This window comes from Podarcis vaucheri (genome assembly GCF_965113315.1).
Source record: "Podarcis vaucheri genome assembly, chromosome: 9".
NCBI classification, from domain to species: Eukaryota; Metazoa; Chordata; class Lepidosauria; order Squamata; family Lacertidae; genus Podarcis; species Podarcis vaucheri.
In genome coordinates this window covers 47,543,931-47,558,359 of record NC_138767.1, presented here as the reverse complement: position 1 = coordinate 47,558,359, position 14,429 = coordinate 47,543,931, and the positions used below count along the sequence as shown (strand labels likewise).

Sequence of the window (14,429 nt, the reverse complement as noted above, 5' to 3'; positions counted from 1 at the left end):
CGTACTGGAAAGCAGATCAAGTCTTTTGATATAATCGTCAGATGACATTTTAAGAGAAATTCCCTCTTTTAAAGGAATGCTTTATATTTCACACAGTAAAGAAAAAACCCCCACCGAATTCTATGCATGCTTACTGGAAAGTATGTCCTATTGAGTTTAATAGGGAATCAGAATGTGTGTGAATTAAGAATGACCAAAGTAGTGTCATATTGTGGACCATACTAAAATTGCAGAGTTCCATTTCTCACTAGTTAATTAAATTCCAAAACTGATTGTTGAACAGGCCATATATTTTATTTAGTATCTCTTTACTTTGCATTTTATATCTATTTTAAAATGGCAGATAAACCAGTCCTTTATGTAAGAATAGGATACAAATACCCATGAATAACCAACAAAGGAATGGATTAGTACAGTGATTGCTAGGTTATGGGCAGCTGGGAAGTACTGGCGTCAATATATTTATCTGAAATGATAGATGTGAATATCAGAAATAAGGAACACTGGATTTATGGCTGCATTCTTATTATCAGAATTATTCAACAGGAAGGAAGAGGTTTAGAACACATTTTTTCCCCTGGATTTCATGAATCAAAGCCAACATCTACTGTTTGTCTTCAAATATCTCCTCAGTTCCTCTTTTAGTTCATTCATATTCAAAAGCATAGAGAGAGCTAATGCAACTCAAGCAATGCAGCTAAACACTCAGGATAATCAGCACCATTAAATGTAAAGTGTAACTGCAAATATGCCTCTGGAGAGAAAAGCTTCTATCAGCAGGCAAGTGCAAGTGAACATTCAAATGGAAATGGAAAGACATAAAGGTATTTCATGAACTTCTTAATTAGACACCAACTGCATTTATATAATGCCAGCTACAAAATTACACACTTAAAAGTTCATCATTTTACAAAAAATAACATACAAAGACTTCAGTAGTGCATCAACTATGGAACTAAGCAATGATCAAAGAGTGCCTATTCATTATTTGTAATGGGCTACAAAATTAATCGCATACAGGTCAGCTGCTCAAACACTGACATTCAGTAGATTGCTATGGACTGCTGGACAGTTTCTCCTGAAATTTCAAAAGATTTCAGAAGCCCACTCCGCAATAATTCAGAGAAGGTTTTTTCGTGTGGCTGCCTCTCTTCTGCGGAATAGCATTCCTGTTGAGATACAACAGGTACCCACCATCTGCACTTTCTGAAATACATTTTTGTCCAGACAGCTTTCCCAGCTGGTTAAGTGGGTCTTTATCACGAGTGTCTACACTGTGCACTTTCAGTTCTGTTTTAAATGTATTTTCTGTTTTTGTGTTTTTAACTATTTCCAGTGTACACCACTAATATGAATGAGAATTCAATAGCCGCACAACAACTGATTTACTTTTAGTAACCTATGTTAATGTAGAGAAAGAAAGAAAATGGTACTCTTTCATTGTTTCTGCCTAACTTGCAGCCAGGAAGTTTAGCTGCATCTGATGAATATCTTGCAGTTAAGGTGCCTCGGCATATTGTGTTCCAAAATGATCAGGCACCAGGAACTTCATGGAAGTACCTATCGAACAAATTAGACCTGGGTCCAATAGACTCCCACCATTACTTGGTCCCAATACTACTGTCCGGGCCAGTTTTCAATACTACTCTCCAAGCCAATGAAACCAGAATATAAATTATTTGAGATTTTGGAGGCCTAGTAAGAATTTCAAGGCAACTGGTAGTGTGGTAAAACTGTGCCTTCCATTTGAGCTTTGAAGGAATTCTTCCAATTTCTGTGGGAATCCATGGCCTGATTTGACAAATTCCATGCCACACAAGCAAACTTCTTAAGCACACATTAAATTCTGATACACCCAACTGCACAACAGTTAATACAATGGGCAGGATTAAATACAGTGGAACCTTGGGTTGCGAACGTGTTCCATGCGGGAGGCACGTTTGCAACCGGCACCGTCCGCAACCCACAGCGCCACGTCTGAGCACGTGTGGGTCGTGATTCAGTGCTTCTGTGCATGTGATTTAGCATTTCTGTGCATGCGCGAGCACCAAAACCTGGACATAACCCGTTCCGGTACTTCCGGGTTCAGCGTGGTGTGCAACCCAAAATTGCATAACCTGAAGCGTCTGTAACCCGAGGTACCACTGTAGTGTATTCGAAGACTAAATCTAGGGACTACATTTCCCAGCAGCCCCTTCTGTGAACTGATTCTGACTTGGATAAAGAAAAAAAGTTAAAAGGAAGGAAAAGCAGAAAAACTGGGTAGATACTTACTAGTCAGTCAAAAACAAAGGTAGTCATAACCCTGAAACTATTGCTACATAAACTGACTGTCTTTGAAATACCTTGAAAAAAGAAGGGTTTGAACCTAGGGAGGCTCATGGTTGAACTGACAACCACAGAAAGATTATTAAATAGTTGACAATACATTTTGAATCCAGTTTTTATGAGTCACAGCATGGGTGACTGCACACCTTCCTGTTTAATCAACTTTATCAAAGCATCTGTTGTTAGATCGCTAGAATCCGCAAGCACAAAGGTTAGGGTTAGGCTGCTAACCTTGAGCTTCCCTCAGTGCTTGCTTCCAGTCCCAGCTATACAGGAAAACAACTGGTTTACACTCTCATTGCAACAGCTTGCTAATATGAGAATGTAGAAGAACAGGAAGGTTTTTCTTTTAACTGTCTGCAAAAAGTTACTAAGCTGATTATCACTAGAAAGCTAGACCATAATTGGTATTAAAAATATATCATGACATACAGGTCTATCTAATTAAGAATTAAATAATATAAAAAAGAGCATTTAGTAGGGATGAGCAAAGCAAATATTATTAGCAAAGAAGCTTGTGAAAAATTGTCAGTTGTGATCTTTCATTCCATGGAGCATGGCACGTCAGTCAAAAGGTGTCAGATAACTGGCAGCTCATACATTTTATGAATTTAAGCTGACTTCTCTCTATAGAAAAGGTGTGATATTTATTCTGTGTGAATAAAGAGAAACATTATGCAAATCCAAATATATATTTCATTTTTCTTTTTCTTTTTTAAAAACCACCTCAGTAATTATGGTAAACCCCACACTAATTAAGGAGATAAAAATAGATAGGATTTTTATTCTGATGATCACTTTTAATATTTTTCAACCAAATGCAGCATTCTGCAATTAAGAGACAAATAATGTTAATGTCTAGCTGGATGAGGAATTGTACACGGAGTCCATCATCCAATGACATGGGGTCTGTTGGATATATTAAACAGCACCAACTTCTGTTTGGGTTGGAAAGCTGGTTTGCATTATTATATTTTTATCCTGCCTTTCCTGCAAGGAGCTCTGGACAGGGTACATGGTTCTCCTACTTTACCCTCACAATGAACTTGTGAAGATCAGGCTAAGAAATAGTGATGGACCCAAGGACTACTACATGAGCTTCATGGTCGAGTAGGGATGTTAATCCAGGTACATCCCAATCGTAGTCTAACACATTAACCACTATACTGCACTGGTTTAGTCCACATTGCTCTTACCTGTCTCACCAGGTTCACAATATTTAACAAAAACAGATCTAGCAACTCAGTGTGGAAAGGTTTGCAATGAAGTAACAAAAGCACAAAAATACAGTACTCCTGCTGGCTCACACCAAAAGACCACCTAGTCTACATGTTGCTTCTCACAGTGGCCAAAGAAGATGCCTCCAGGAAGACCACAAGCAAGGCATTACAGCAATAGCTCTTTGTTGTCCTTTGTTGTTCCCCAAGCAGTTGGCACTCATGGTCATATTGTTTCTTCTGAACTTCGATGTGTTGCATACAGCCACAATGACTAGCGGTCATGGATAAATGGATTCTCAATGAATTCCTCTAATCCCCTTATAAAGCCATTTAAGCTAGTGACCATCACCAATTCTTGTCGCCAATTCAAGCCTTAGTTTCTCACACAGTGCATAGTTTGTTCTGAATCTCTTGATAAAGCATTATCATTAGATTATCCCAAGTTATAGTATTTTTTTGATGGGACTCTATCCCCGTTCTCCATGCTGTGCATAACTTTATAAACCTCTTATTCACACACCCTTTCCCTACTGTCTTTTTTCCACTTCAACTAAAACAATGGACATTATTCTGTGCCCCTATCATCTGCCCTCACCCTGATTTCTGTGTACGAGCACATGCAAACCAAAATCTTTTCACTTGCTACTATTTTTCCTTCTTTAGGTAACGGGAGAAAACCATGCAGACATTGGGGAAGGTGTGACTAAGTTCAGGAGTCAGCAATATTATGAACAATGCTACCTGAACAAACGCAGGGATTGCTTAGCGAGGTCAAAATTTTGTAGATAAAATCATGTTAGCTAGTAGGCCTTAGGGCTGGGCAATATCAGCTTTTCAACATTGTGGTATATGTGGTATATCACCAGCCAAACATCGCAATGTACTATGATATTGAAAAAAAAAGCGGCATTAGCCTCAGCCTGCAAGGCACCAGGTGAAATTGCCACAGCTGGTTTGTATGACTCAGCTGGGGAGTAGGAGGGCTCCCGATCCCCAGCTGAGCCGGCCGTGGTGCTCCCCCTGCTCGTGGACAAGTAGGGAGAGCATCGGGGCTTCTTTGTGTGGCTGTCCTGGGGATCAGGAGGGCTTCTGATCCCCAGCAGAACCAACCCTGGTGTTCCCCTCCTTGTGGTTGAGCGGAATGGGGCGTGAGCATCGGGGCTCCTTTGCTGTGCTCTGCTGGGGATCAGGAGCCCTCCCCGCCCCCAGCAGAGCCATCCACGGTGCTTGCCCTGCTTGTGCAGGAGTCAGCACTGGGCTGGAGGATCCTTTAACTGCTCAGCAACCACACACTCCTCGGATGAGCAGTTTAAAGATGCAGAGGGAGGAACAAGCTGTATCAGCGCCTTGTCGATGCAGCTTTTTTGTCCCTCTGTGCAGTATGAAGGCAGAGTGGGATGGCAGTTTCACTCAGTGATATATCGCTGGTGAAACTGCCACTGCTCCTCAGTCCCTCTGCTAGCAACGCTCACTGGAGGAAGTCCCTAGCAGAGGGACTCAGGAGTTGTGGCAGATTCACCAGCGATAACCGCTGAGTGAAGCTGACATTGCTGTCTGCTCCTCATACTGGGTCCAGGGCAATATATTGATATATCGCCCAGGCCTAGTAAGCCTAGGATTGTCCGCCCCCCACAACAGTTTTATCAAAAACACCATATTAACCTTCAGGCACAGACCAACTTTAATGTATTTCAACTTTCCAGGTAAAACTTTGAGAAAGTTACTATGAGTGATTTCAATAGAAAGAGTTAGTATAAAATTCATAACTTTTCCTTTGCTGCAGTGGTTGTTATTGCTTCTAGTACGATAAACATGTGATTAATATTTTTTTTTCCATGTGGGAGATCATTCTACCTCAAGCAAGAAATGAGAAATTTTTAGGGCTATTGAGCGCTGCAAGTTTCCACAGTGAATGAAGAAGGTCAGTTAGTATGGGCATCGCCAACTGTTATACATCTGAAAATATTCAGAGTTTCCACTGGACCTTTAAATTCCCCACTTATGCTCAATAGATAAGTAGGCTGCTATTTAATATAAGATGTAAAAATAATGCCTGGTCAAGCAGCTAAAGGATTCTGCGCCTACGTTCTATACTTCATTGGGCAGCAAAATAGCATCCTGTCCGTTTGGGACCATAATATGATTTAGCCAAGGAACAGCCAGGCTTGAATTAACTAAACTTTGGTCAACAACACAATTAAATGCTTTCTGACACAACTCTTGAGAAAACAAGTCACATGAGTTGGAATTCTTAACTATGCAATCATTAGGCAGTTGTATATCCACTAAATGGGCTGAAGGTGAACATTAGAAAGCACTACAACTGTCGGTGCAGAGTAGCACCAGGATTTAGTAGGCTGTGTGATACACCCATCTTTCGAAACAAATGCACAATTACATAAATTTTGTGAGTGCTTTGCCCTAGTGTCCTCATTAAGTAGTAGCTATCAACTAGCTTGTTTTCTTCTAAAGCAAATTCTTAGTGCACTGAAGCCCAATGGCAATTTAAACAAAACCCCACCAGCCTTTTTTGGGTGTTCCAAATCACATCAGATGCTTTTCCTCCTGGGTCTTCAGATATCTTTACCCTTGCAAATGTCTGCAAACCTGAAAGTTGGGGGAAGTATGGAAGGGGACAACTGGCAGAGAGACGATGAAGCATCAATCCATTTCTCTGCTCATAATGCCCCTTCCTATATCACTGTTCCTTCCATTGCTCCCCCCTTTTTATAAAAGTGGTTCTGGGGATGCTTTTTAAAAATGTTATGGTGAGTACATGTGCCCTGAATTGTACCAGTTTCATTTCTATCTCTTTATCACCGCATATCCAGACATTACATGTTGCTGAGTGTGTTTCGCTTCCCCGCTATTCTATAAATAAATAAATACGGTAAATACAATCAGATCTAGACATCTAATCTATTCCTATACTATGAAGCATTCCTTAGTTTTCAAAAACATAAACCCCTTAAGAGATGAAAAGTGGGTTTTGCAATACCTGTTCCCTTTAACAACCTCCTGCCTTTTTTCCATCATGGAATCCAAAGTGGCATATATGTGGCTCTCAGGTAGGACTTTGAAATCTTTACTGCAGGTTTTCCTGTTCATTAAAAAAATAACAATGCCAAAAAAATAGCAATGCCAGAAGTGGCCTAAGAGCCAGGCTTCCTATAGATACATGTGGTTGTCACTGTGCACAATGACTCGCCAAGGGCTGTGGCAATAAAACCCCTGTTCCACACATCCTCCACAATCTGGAATATGGGGGTGGGGGCGCTAGGAGGAGAAGTAGTGGCAGGCAGCAAGTGGAAATATCATCACTTCTTTCAAAAAGCTATGCACTTTGCTACCCAACCACTTTTAATGATGTGTCATTGTTTTTATTGACTGCCCGTAAGGCACTCTGGGAGGCTTGCTGCATAATGAGCAGGGTAATTAATACATAAATAACATACATTATGGCAACAATGATTTCTTGAGTTATTCCTCACTATGGCAGTGCAAAGCCATGTTGGTGCTCTGACCCTACTGTGGCCCCCATTCCAAGATATCTTTGGGTTGCATTCTGAACAGGTAGCACTTAACAAGTTCTGCAACAACCATTTATATAGTTCAGGATGCAAAAGCCAGTTAAAATAGCTTCCATGGAGCAACTGTGCTTTAGGATGTAAAACGTGTTTTCTGTACCTTTACATTTCCCTACAGTGTACATGTATTACTATTAAAAGAGAAAATGGTTTGTGTTCAAAATATCAACCTAAATAGAAATTTAATCATTACCACTGTAGCTTCATGGTAAACAATGTCCCTTTCTGATGTGCAGTTTCAAAATGACAACCTTTAGCAGCCCTTTGTACAAAAGTCTGCAGGAGAACATTTTGAAACAGCCTGAGCTTTTTAAATTATGAGAAAGGAGGGGAATGTTGGCACCATTTCAGTCAGTTTATAGAAAAAGCCAATTCATAAAAGCTGCAATTTGTTTGACCCCATGGTTATAGCAATAATATTTTATGCACATTACGGGAGTCCAGTGGCAGAACCTTGGCCAGCCACCAGATTTTATGCCTTCTAGACATATCAACAGGCTTGTAAACTGCTGTTCCTGATAGATGTCACAGAAGAAGTGAAATGCAGTGCAGGTTGTCTGCAGAAGCAAGAAAAAGAGAGAGAGAAGACTGTGCAGGAGCTCAAAGATGATAAAAGCAGACACCCCCCCCTTCTCACTTAAAAAAATCTTACAAAAGAGCATGCCACACAAAATCAGAACAAAAGGGAAAAGTGCAAGTTTCAGTTTTCCACTGAGTTTTCCATTCTTAGCGGAGAATTTAAAAAGAAGAAAAAATAACTGACCTTTTCTCTCTCTTTATCAAGGGGACTACAATACCTACCTGACATCAAACTAGTGACAAGCATGCAACCGAAAAACACCAGCCTAAAACGTTTTCAAGCAAAGATTTACATAGTAATTGTCTCAGTGTGTCGAAGTATTCAATTTACAGCGGCTAGCTTCAGTCATACTGCATTCCTATTCCAATCTAGACTTGTCAGCTGAACTTGATAAAGCAGTGATAACCAGTAATTTCCACAACCGTTTGACAGGTCTGTAAAATTAGCTTGGAGGTGGGGAGAGGAGGGAAAGGAAAATAATTTCCAGTGACGATGGTGGCTCAAAACTTCAGAGTTTTCAGCAGGGATAAACATTACTGAATACATTTGAATCAGGCAGGATGTTGAAATGTGAATATAAAGCCTAAAAGTCACTGGTTGTGCCAGAGAAACTAGACTGAACTGGTTCTTCGATCAGTTTCAAATGCCACAACTTAGGCTGCAATCCTATATACACTTACCTGGGAATAAATTTCATTAATCTCAGTGCAGTTTACTTCCAAGTAGGCATACACAGAACTGAAGTGAATTGGTTAGTGGATCATTGGTTAGTGCCAAGTTGCCAATTGTTTCTGTGGATTCTGTGTGTACTCTGCTAGGTCTGGCTAAGGTCCTGCAACTAGTCAGAAAGTTCTGAAACTCCAAATAGGTTTTACCAATAAGCTGAATGTGTGAAGGCAGGGAGTAAAACTCCGGGCATTTAATTGGCTCTTCTGCCCAGAGCCTATACATGTGCAAATTGTATGTGTGAATTGCAGAGGTTCTGTCCATGCAATCTACAACCCCGCAAAAAAGCTGGATTCCTGATTAGGCCAACAGTCTGCGTACACTGATTCTGTACCAAAGAGTCAAATAAAGCATGGCTATCAGGGCTATACTGTGACTGGTTGTATAAATAGGCCTGGAATGCTTGGAAATCTATAACCATGAATTGTGGGTTTTATTCCATGCAAATGTTGCCCACTGTATTCAGGACTTATATGAGTATTATAGTGCTCTTGGCAAGTTACAAAAGAACAGTGCCGTTCATGGTAGGAAAGCTGTTTACAAGGAAAGAACAAACACCATAGTGCTGATTTGCTCCCAATGCGACAGTGTTGACAATGCCCTGCCTCTGGGGATGCCCTAAGAAATGCCATGGCCCATGTGGCTAGCAGTGAGTGAAAAACAAATTAGTGGCAGATATATTGACAAACACAACAGGGAAAAGTGGCAGTTCAGCCTCATTTTTCCCCTAATGATTTTCTGCATTGTTTCCAGTGGCACTGTTTTGAACACCAATAGAAATCAGGATATCCTTTTGGAACAGAAGCTGTTGTGTGGTGCATATTTATCATGTCAACAATGCAACTTTAATGCTCTGTAATTATGTATTAAAATCCCATCTAACTGGAAAGATACTTGGCCAGGGGGAATTGCTGAAGATAATTTCAGGTGACCTGTGGATGGTTTTCCCAGCCAAAAGTCAAAGACAAAATATTTGAAACCGATTAGATAAAACCGAGTTAGTTCTCAGCATTAATCATATGCAAATCAACCCTTGGTTATAGAGATTAATATAGGGATTTCCAAGGGCATGTTTAGCTTTTCTCAAATTAACTTTTAATATGTTTCTTTTAAAAATGAAATTAGCATTGTGTCAACCCTCCCCGTCCCCCACAATAAATAGTAGATAAATAAATAAATAAATATATGCTATATTAAGTGATCAACAGAGGACATAATCTACTGGAAATGTTTCCTGTGCAAGACCCACTGAAGTGAATCGGAGTACCATAAGAAAATGACACTGTCCCTGTGCAACTTCCTTTCATTTCAATGTGACTTCTTCATGAAAACAGCCAAGTGAATTAGACTCACTGACATCTTCACCTGTTTTTCCAAATAAGCTGTTCCAGATAGATCCTAACTATTATAGTCAAGATTTTATTTTATCAGTGGTGCTCCCGTAACAAATGAAAATCTCACCCTCCCCCAATATTCTGTAAACACACAGCTTTTGTGAAAAGTAATCAGAAACCTCTCTGCACATTCTCCGCTTGGTGCCTAACATTATTACAGGCTTATGGCAAGACATGGTTCCTTGCAGGGGAATTTCAAAGCCATCAATGAAATGGCCCTAGCATTCCTTTCGCAGGATGAGATTTTAAGAAGGGCCTGTCCTGAATATTGTAAAAGATAAGGGAAGGGAAGAGAAGGCTGAAGAACATGATGGTAAGCGATGGTTTAATGTTGTTATATTTTATTACCTACTCTTTGTCCTAAGGTCCCAGAGCAGGTTACAACATTAAAACACACAATTAAAAGCAGGTTAAAATAATCTGCAAACATAGAAATAAGGTGTATACTAAAATTATACACCTCAAGTGTCAAAAGCCAGGGTAAAGAGGTGTATCTTCAGCATTTGCCAGAAACTGTATGATGAAGAAGCCAGACTTACCTCTGTAGGGAGTTTGTTCCACAGCATAGGAGCTGCCGCAGAGCCAATTGGACAGTCAAAATAATTGATATATACACACTTCCAAAGCCATTGGACATGTGCCCACCTGTCTGATATTCAATATAATCTGTTCACAATCTTGACCAACACTTTAACTTGAAAAGCCTCCCCATGTCACATGCCTCCAGTCTAGGCCAGTAACAGTGTTGCATTGTTAACTTCCTCATTAATGCAGCCTCTCTTGCAAAATGCAAGAGTGTCACAAATTATGTTACATTAAGACAAATAGAACTGTAACCAGTATAAAAACCACTCCCAAAGTGGAACAATGTACCTGATTATTTCAGATTATTTCTGTTTGTCACCTTTAGAGTAGTTTCTTGTATCTGGCATCCCCAGAGAAGCATTTAGCAATATTGCTTACGACTCTTTCCATGCCTCCTGCTACAAACACCTACCAGCAGAAAGCTCACATTTCCCTACAAACACCTACAGTGGAGCCCAATATCTTCTTTTGCTCCTCACTGCAAGCAGCTGGAAGTGATAGAGGATAATTAGCCACGGCAGCTTCACACCTTTTCTAATCTTCAGCTAAATCAGGAAGCTTCTGCAAAACAAGGTAAACTAAGTGAAGGCATGCCCTGCAACAATCAATCAGATTTAGTGTACCTACTTAGGATGTCGAATGTCTGGCAGGGATCGCTCCAAGGCTATGTTGTTGCTCACAAAAATATTGAAACCATTTTCCCGATATGCAGAATCATCATTGTCTTCTTCTGTGAGAGGGTAAGGCTTTCCCTGTTCACCTTTCCCTGAAATGGAACAAAAAAACCAAAATATAGTTACCATCATTGGTGCTTGAGTGTCCAGAATGCTGTGATGTTCTGTGATGGAAACTGTTTTAACAAGCAAACTGCAAGTAATGCCTGAAGTATGAAATAGTGGCACTCCAATGCACATTACAGTATCCATGCAGTTCCTCTGTGCATTGAGATTTTCCCTCTGATCCAATAGACCAGAGGGACAGAAAACTGTAAGTGATATAGACAAGAATGTCTATAGGCCCTTCTGCTTTAAATGTACAATAGAACCTTCTGCATGTGGCTGTCTACCAATGTAGTTGATAGGTCAAACAACCAGCTCTATGGGCCTTTGAAAGAGAACTGATATTGTTAAGTTGTGGGTGAACATATCAGACGACACAGCGATTCTTCAAACAGTTCTTGTTTATTCACAGGCCAAGGCAGAACTGAACTGAAGGTTTCAGCCAGCCTGCTTATAGAGAGCTCCAGTAAAACGTTACTGTAACACCTTTCTAAAACTATCCAATCACTGAATGTCACTTTCGATCCCTTATTTGCATAACTATCTACAGTATCCCCCTGCTGGCCCAGGGTGAGAACTTCAGTACATAACACCTATAAACCCTAATCCGCCATAAGGTTTCATACAATGGAACATTGACCCTGATTGACCAAGGTTCTGTTTCCATTGGGGAAGGGTATCAATGAAACATCCTTCAAACTGATACCAATCATTCATCAGCCAAAGGGTGTGGCCAGTGTGGGCCAAACCTCTGAGGGATAGGACTAGCTGCGTGCATTCCCAGTTGACTAATCACCTATTCAATACCTACCAAACACCTGAAAAGGGCTATTGATACAGATAAATGACAAAGTAATAGAATATTGACATTTGGAATAGTTTGATCTAGTCTCCATTCTGCAGTAGCTCTTTTAACATTTCACAGCAAGGCTAGGAGGTTCATCTTTTTAAATCTATCTTGCCTCAAATGGCTTCATATCCACAGAGTTGAAGGAAATATGTCAACCTGGTTAATTGAATTGTAATAGGCATGGTGTGCAATATTTTATCAACCAGCATTTTCTTCATCCTAATTATCAGGCACTTCTGGATAGTACAGAAGATCTTGACAACTGGAAGGGGCCTAGACCACAGCAACATTTTGCCCAGAAGAAAGACATTTTGGGGGATCATTAGGGAGAGACAGTTTTTTTCCACTTGATTCCAGAAATTAAAAAAGATTAGTGAGAGAAGAAAAGGAGCATTATTCTCTTAAATAGGAACAGAACACAACAGCATAAAAATGGCACTCAATCAGTCAAAGCCAGGTATGTTAATTATTAAGATTCTCAATAATAGAGAATAGAATAAATTGGGTCAAAATACAACACTATAGAGCATTAAACACACACACACACACACACACACACACACACACACACACACACATATATATATATATATATATATATATATATATATTCACTCTACAGTAATTATCCTCACTTAAGCTCAGAGTAGAAAAGGAAACATTTGGATATGTGTTGTTGTTGTTGTTTAAAAAAGAAGTCACCCTACTTTGTTTTGTAGGAATACCAAAATAAAAATAAAAAATCCTTTTACATTCTGAAATTATTCAGAGCATATTTCTTCCTACTTGTGAGGTGTGTGTGCAGGAGCCAGGCCCGGTGACCAATAGGACTCTGCAGGACTGAGGCCGTCCTACGTTTGTTCTGAAGAGGCAAGGCGTGGCCTCACAGGTGAGGCTGATTGGTAACTCACAGCACCTGGTGCCAAGAGCTGGGAAGGGATATAAGCTCAGCATTTCCCTTCTGCTCTTTGCTACAGTAACACGTTCCCTGCATTGCTGTGTTTGACTCCTTGCTTCTTGATCCTCAGACCCCTAATTTCATGACCCCTTGCTTCTTGATCCTCAGACCCCTAATTTCATGACCCTTTGCTTCTTGATCCTTGGACTCCTGACTTTGTGACTCCTTGCTTCTTGATCCTCGGACCCTTGACTTCGTGACTCCTTGCTACCTGACCCTCGGACCCTTGGCTTATTGACTCCCGGCTCTCTGACCCTCAGACTCTTGGCTTTCTGACTACTGGCTTCTGGACTCCTGTTCCTGCTCCTAACCCACCCCACCATCTTGCCCCCCATCCCGACGTCCCCAGCCGGGACTTTGATCACCCGTGAACCGGACTGTGACACTACTCATGTAAACCTTCACAAAAAACAGCAACCACTGTTTGTGACAGCAATTGTTACTTGTTAACCAGGAACTAATGCATGTTTGCCAAGTCAGCTTCTCTCAGATCACATCTACACTAAGCCTTAAATGCACTCTTGCTCTATTTATTTATTTATTTATTTATTTATTTATTGGGGTAATCCTGGGAACTGTAGTTTGTTAGGGGTGCTGGGAACTGAAGCTTTGCATCCTCAGCAAACTACAGTTCCCATGATTATTCATGACTACAAAAATGGTATAACCGTGCTATGAATATTTGGTGTGGAAGTAACTTGAGATTTGAGGCACATTTTAAAACTAATAAGATTGTGGAAATCATTTGTGATATCCTAGCTAGCTGACACAATGCAACTGTTCAGGCAAACATGCAGACTAGGACAGCTGGAATGAAATTTTCTTGAATGGTACAGCTGCTACCCCCAAATGGTTATTTACAGTCAAATATTCTGGAATCCGACGGCAGTTGGAATTTACCAGTTTCTATGAGGCTACCAATTAATCTTTCCCTCAGAATTTCAGCCAGTTATTATGCTCCGGAAACTCCAAAGGACCTCTCTTCCCTATTCAAAAACAAGCCCGTCTTTTGTAATCATACCTTAGCAATTACATATTGGCACCCCAAATTCAGATGCACCACAGAACACAAAAAATAAATTTTTCATGGCAGGTGTTCCAGAATTTAGTGAGTAAACAATAGGATTGAATTTGTTGTGGCTTTCATATGCAGCAGTTAAATGTAAGAAACATACAATATAAGCACAGGCACCAACTCTATGCGAGGACACTTCAGCCCTCCCCCCCAGTATGTGGGAACATGGCTGAGGCCCCCAATCTTGAGCGGCTGGGCCTTGCCGGACCTCCTCAGAGCAGTGGTGAGCCTCGCTGGGCCTCCCTGCAGTGGCAGTAGGCCTTATCCCAATGCACATGATAAGCCCAATCACATATGTGTGTTGCATGTGTGACATCATGTACATGTGACGAGCCCCCCCCCCAATG

General features: G+C 40.6%; 1 protein-coding gene across 4 annotated transcripts in view; it reads right to left on the bottom strand.

Annotated features, from left to right (window-relative positions):
* GALNTL6 (polypeptide N-acetylgalactosaminyltransferase like 6) overlaps positions 1 to 14,429 on the bottom strand; it is a 475,517-nt gene that overhangs the window by 253,394 nt on the left and 207,694 nt on the right. For all 4 annotated transcript variants that reach the window (XM_082237231.1, XM_082237233.1, XM_082237234.1 and 1 more), the window contains exon 4: positions 11,048 to 11,186. In XM_082237231.1, the coding sequence (XP_082093357.1) occupies positions 11,048 to 11,186 (139 nt within the window). The remainder of the gene's footprint in view (positions 1 to 11,047; positions 11,187 to 14,429) is intronic.